This window comes from Spea bombifrons, chromosome 3, assembly GCF_027358695.1.
Source record: "Spea bombifrons isolate aSpeBom1 chromosome 3, aSpeBom1.2.pri, whole genome shotgun sequence".
Classification (NCBI taxonomy): Eukaryota; Metazoa; Chordata; class Amphibia; order Anura; family Pelobatidae; genus Spea; species Spea bombifrons.
The window spans coordinates 18014526-18020725 of record NC_071089.1 but is presented as its reverse complement, the minus strand read 5'-3'; the positions used below and the strand labels follow the sequence as shown (position 1 = coordinate 18020725).

General features: G+C 39.0%; 1 protein-coding gene across 1 annotated transcript; it reads left to right on the top strand.

The window, feature by feature from the left end:
• Positions 1-7: 7 nt before the first annotated feature.
• LOC128483145 (protein sel-1 homolog 2-like) lies at positions 8-4600 on the top strand. Its single transcript, XM_053459205.1, has 4 exons — positions 8-77; positions 606-778; positions 1767-1895; positions 4472-4600. The coding sequence occupies exons 1-4, from the start codon at positions 8-10 to the stop codon at positions 4586-4588; spliced, it is 489 nt and encodes a 162-aa protein (XP_053315180.1). The 3' UTR covers positions 4589-4600.
• Positions 4601-6200: the final 1600 nt, after the last annotated feature.

The following is a 6200-nucleotide window of genomic DNA, read 5'->3' as shown; positions in this document are numbered from 1 at the left end:
TGCGGGCATGCGGAACCTACAGGTGCAAATATTTGGGGAATATGAGAAATCAGTGGGCAAAACACTTTACTTACTGGGTAAATCACTGGAAAGCTGTCAGGCTGCTCTTCCGAAGGAGGACTGTAATTTCACCCTTGGCTGAACATTGACCTTCTCTTTCCCATGCCAGACCACCCTCACTCTGAACAACTTTACCCATTCATAATATAATATATATTAATATATTATTATAATATATTTCCCTGGCGATGACATTTTATGAATATGAAGAAATTGCAACAGATTGTATACTGAGTGTATTACTTACTTCCACCCTTTGGAATGTTTTTTTGTCTATATGTTTTTGAATAATTCCCTTCCAATGCAACATTTAAAAAAAAAAAGAGCATGATAATTTCTGGCTCTCCGCTACTTTAAATGCTCACTGAAAACCGACTTTTTCATTGCTAATAATGCTACAGAATCTTCCGGCGCTGTATAAACGATGTGTAATGTCACATAAATGCCATTCAGTGGTTATAAATAGTAACTTGTGGATAGAAATTTCTCCCAAACCTTTTGCTGCAGATATAATATTGTTCTTGTTTTTTTTCTTCCCCACCTAGGAAATGCCCTGGCCCGAGTTAAAGCTGGAGATTGCTACTTCTATGGTATCGGGACCAAGAGCGACTATCTAGAAGCTGCCGCACACTACAGTAAAGCCTTTGAGCAGCATCACAACGCTCGAGCACTATTTAACTTGGCATACATGTGTGAGCACGGCATGGGACTAACCAAGGTAATTTCCCCATGTGTAACATAACAAGCCGAACAGTAATAGAAAGGGAATAGACAGGCCGTGCTACCACGCCACCAGCCACCCTCTCTGCTGCACCATCCTGACTGCTGAGCGCCGGGGTATGACACCATATGCCGGCGCTCCACCTTTTGAGGATGTGCTGGGTGTAAGTAAACTATGGAAGCTGTGCCAACTCAGCACGGTCCTCCATGATGTTAAATGTTTTTTTAATTGGCCCATTGAACAGTGGCACTACAGAGTCTTATTGGACAATTGGCTCGCTGTTATGCGGCAGAGGGTCTGCCACCCTTGGATACACCAAAGCAGGCACGATATGTGTGAAAGAAGCCATGTGGAGCTCTCTAGTTGTGTTTAAAGAGAATGTTTTAAATGTTTGTGTGCGTACCATAAGGGAGCAAAGGGAGATATAGTTCTAAAAGAACAATAGGGGAACAAATGTTTAAATACTATATAGTATATGCAAACCTAGTTCTAGTTAACGTATCTCTATATATAAAAAAGCATTGATGCTGAAAGGTCATGCCAGTCCATTGAATCCTAATCGTAATGTTGCGATCTTAGTGAGCACTGCAGTCACACAATATATATATATATATGTAAATATACACTACTGTTCCAAAGTTTGGTGTCACTTAGCAGTGTCCTTGTTTTTGAAAGAAAAGCAAATTTCATCCGTTAAATAATATCAAATGGATCAGAAATACAGACGTTATTAATGTTGTAAATGACTATTGTACCTGAATATGGCTGATTTTTAATGTACAGAGGCTCTTCATCACTCCCATCACTCCTATGTTCCAGTGACATGCTGTGTTTAAGTTTAAAACGCTCATTGTTTATTAGAAAACCAATTTTTGCAATTATGTTACCACAGCTAGAAATGTCCATGAAAATTTCTAGCTGTGACCAAAACATTTCAATGACAATGTGCATGTGTGTACAAAACGTATTTTTGTTTCTATTAAAGGATATTAATCTGGCAAGGCGGCTTTATCAAGTAGCTGCGCAGACAAGTCATGAAGCTGCCATTCCAGCATCCCTTGCGATATTAAAGTTAGACCTGGTTGAGTTTATGAAAACCTCTGCTGTCGTTAAGGTGAGTGTGTTAGCCAATGTCATATTCCTTTAGTATGTGGAGTATTCTAAAATGCATAAAACCTGTGTTTTGGGATATGTGTATGTGATAGGACTGTAAGGTACTTCAGAAATTGCTTATTTTTACAAACTAAATAGAGTTACAAACTAAATAGATCTTATGTTACTGGATCTCTTAGAATGTTACATTGGTTCACTAAAAGTTATAACTTCTAAACTCTATCTACTCTGAAATTCAAGGTACTATCACTTCAAAGTCATGTATAAAAAGCCAAGTATAAAAGGGTCACAGTTAGTTGGGTTGATATGTACCAAAAAACTCTAATATATCATATAAACATAGAACCATTTGCTCTATTTTGCCATTTTTTCCTGATGCAAAATTCTTAGAAATTATTTGGTTCTTTGTCTTTCCTTATTTTTAGAATAGCCTTATTCATACCCCTTACATGTTTAAATCCCTGCACTATATTAACCTCTACCATGTCTGCTGGGTGGTTGCTCCACTACGCTCTGCCTTACTTTACATCTGAACCTCTGACCCTCTAGCTCTAGACTATGGCCTCTTCTGTTAAAAATCTTCCTCCAGTTTTCACAGGACAGTCATGATTTTCAGGCAATATCTCGCTTCCTGAGTAGCTGCTTTATTTTTGTGGGTCATTGAGGCGCATGGGCATTTTTAGGAGATCCTCTGATCTCCCCTGACCAGCCCGGTGAGGTGAGAAATCAGTTGACCTCCATTGCAGCTACAGCTTTGCCTCCTCGTGACATTAGGGTCGCAAGGGGGTTATTTAGGTAAGGGGGGTGGCCCTCACTATTTCCCATAAAGACACGTGATGTTTAGAAATCTCATCTTTTACAGTCATTCTGGTAATGGATGCGTATTTATTTAAGGTCAGCATTATAGTCTAAAATAAGAGCACCCTGTATATTAATCTGATGTGACGGCTGTACATCTCTCCTGCTATTCTCTAATCAGAGATTTCTCATTAGATGATGCGATTCACATAAACTTTTAATGCAAATAAAACAATCATGAATACCTAATCACAATTTAAAGATTAAACTCATTCTCTATGAAGTTATTTAATTATTTTAACTTTGCCTAATTACTCCATAAGAGAATAAAATGGTTGCAGAATCATGTATTTCCAAGCCTGAAAAAAAAAATACCGTATAAATAGCAGGCGTCTCTGCCTGTAATACAAATTATTATAATACAATAATGTAACTTTCACGTAGTATGCATAAGTACTTAAATCAATGCAAAGCAAGTGTTTACTACTTAATCGCTGCCAAGAACAATAGTCATTTCAGGGCCATTATGTAATCTTCACAATTAGAATCCCTCCGTTCACTTATTTTTCGCAAACATTTTCATTGACAAGGTTTGGCAAGATAGCATATGTTTTTTCTTTTAGGAAGAATCACGTAAAGAGTGCAAGTTTTTATAAATCACAAAGGATAATAGAAGTGTCATAGACGGTTCGTGAATAAATATAATGCAGGAAAACTGAAGCTAAATAGAAATGGAAATTAGAAGGAAAACGTGTAGAGATAAAGGCGAGGGATGGTAGATACAGGTCACGTTTTTCTGCTAGTCCCCTCACAGTGATGACAAACAGGGAGCTTTCCCTCCCTGGACATGTCACTCGGGGGGTCGTGTAAATCGTAACATCCCTCCAATGCTACACCGGTCCCAAAAATGCCTACAAATATCAACCCCACCAACCAGCACCCAGCCATTCTCCTCAGCACCCCAAGCCCATTACTGGAAAACACACTCTCTCTCTTTGCCCCCTAAATGTGTCTGGGTACGTTAGTGTAAGTGGGTGTGTGTATCTCTAGGTATCTTAATGTGTTTCTGTATGTGTCTGGGTATGTTAGTGGGTGGGTGTGTGTCTTGATATGTTAGTGTGTCCATTAGTGTGATGTACGATTACTTAGGCATGTTAGTGGGAGATTTTGAATCTGTGCTAGTGTGAATGTCTAGGTGTGTTAGTTTAAGTGTGTGTGAGTGTCTGGTTGTGTAAATTCAAGTGTCTTCGCATGTTAGTGTGTGTGATTGTATTAGAGTTGAGTGTCAAGGTGTGTGTGTTGGTTTGAATGGCTAGTTGCATCAGTGTAAGTGTATGAATGTGTGTGAGTGTATGAATGTGTTAGTATGAGTGCCCCTCCCGAGGTGAGGCTTTGGATTTGCCTCTGACCCCCTGCTGCGGATTCCTTCCACTGGGGCCCCTAACGCATATATGTGGTATTGAATTCAGTGTGAGAAACACAATGCATACACAATCTTTGTGTCCACTGTGAACATATGAACCTGTTAGGAGCTATTACATGCCCCTGTGGCAGTCCTGTGATATTTTATGCTGAAGATGTGGTCAAAATCAAAGTTTCCGTGTTGTGTTTAAGTTTTTAGTTGATGTTTGATCCATATTGTAATGCACAGAAAATATCATCGAGGCTTCATCGTGCAGAATATTATTACCGTCCATTAAATAGAAAGAGTCCTCTAATCTATATTTGGTATAGTTGATGTGTTGATGTTTAATTCTAATACCTGTTCCCTCATTCTAGATCACCAGTGTCTGGAAAGCATTCCACATGGATGTTATTCTAGAGTCTTTCTGGGACGTCATACTAATGTTGCTGATTGTACCTTTGCTTGTAGTGTTGATTGCAAATAGGCGATAAAGACGCATGAATCCACAATTGTCGTTTATTATTTACAATACAACTTTTCACTCAATAAGACTTTCGCCTGCACTTCAGATACAAACACCTCACTTAAACTGGTTTAGGACTGACCAGACCTCAGCGACAAAATGAAGAATCATCCTTGCTTTTATATACATTATATATAGAAAGGCAGTTGACACATCTTCAGTCTGCACACATACACAAACTACTGGGTTTATTCACTAAAAGAAGCATTTGTAAGAGGGTTTTGGTTTCAACTCACTTCATTATGAAGGGACAACACCGGCAAATTTCTCCAGCAAAGAGGGTTGAGCTAGCCCTGTATAAAGCGCAGTGAAGACGTAAGGAAGAACTCTCCCTGATTTAACTATAAATCATACAGGGCCAGCCAATGTATGAGTGCACTAAACACTCACTGGGTGGACATTTATAACGTATAGTGAAGTCAAGGATGGGAAACCACAGCTCGCCTTTTAGTGAACAGATACCTAAGAGTGAACACACACCAGACCCAAGATCCTACATCTAAGAATTTCCACAAGAATATTATAAAAAGAAACATACCAGGTGTCCAGTCCTGGGAACATAAGATGAATTAGCCAGTAATAATCTCACTGCCCCATTCCGTATAAATCATCAAGATGTGCATCATACATGTAACCCAGTGCATTGTGCTCTTTATTTTCACAATAGAGAGAAAAACTTTCATTCATGCAACTTTGAAGGTACAGGTGTTTGTTACGGTTACCATGACAATGAGTTTGTGTTTAAGTATGTGAATTTTTTTGGCAAGAATGAGTGTGTGTGTGTGTCAGTGATTGGTGTTAGAGTGTGTATGCATGTTAGCATGTGCATGTGTTTTATTGTGGTGTGGGAGGGCACTGAAAAAACACTGCACCCAGTGCCACTGACCCTATGCTCTCCCCTGGTGAGGGTAGATAAGGAAAGGTGAGTGGATGTATGATATCTAACTGTGCGGCATATTTTCTGAACATATGGTTTGGTATCATTGTAACGGCAACAACATTGTTATACCAAAGTAATACAGTAGTTCAAAACAGATTTGGCAACATCATTAGTATACAAAATGTGTCCAGCACACATCCATCAAAAAGAACTGCATTGGAAACATGTCAAGGAGCACAGCAAGGATCCAGTAATGAGGTTAGTGCTGTTTAAAAACCTAGTTAAAACTCCAGCGGCTATACATGTGCACTCACACTTATACAAAACACTTCATAAAGAAGAAATAGCTTCTGGTACTGGCCCCAGTCTTCAAACCAGAGCAGCCCAAGAAGCATTTCCCCTGCTCCCAATGGTAGAACTCCCTAATAAAATGTTAAAATGTCACTAGCATATTCTGATTCCCGAGACTGAACCAGTAATACTCTTCTAAAAAGACATCTGAACTATCAACACGCTGACACTTGATAAGCTTATTAGCTCTTAATTAAGGCCTGTCTTGTTATATCAGAGCATCGCAAAGAGTCTGTATTAATTACAGGGGTCTGCTAGATGTGAAGCATACTTTTCAAGTTGAAAGTGCTCAGGTGCCATTACCTTATCCAAACTCATAAAGCTTTTAATATAAAAGTTCACAGAAACG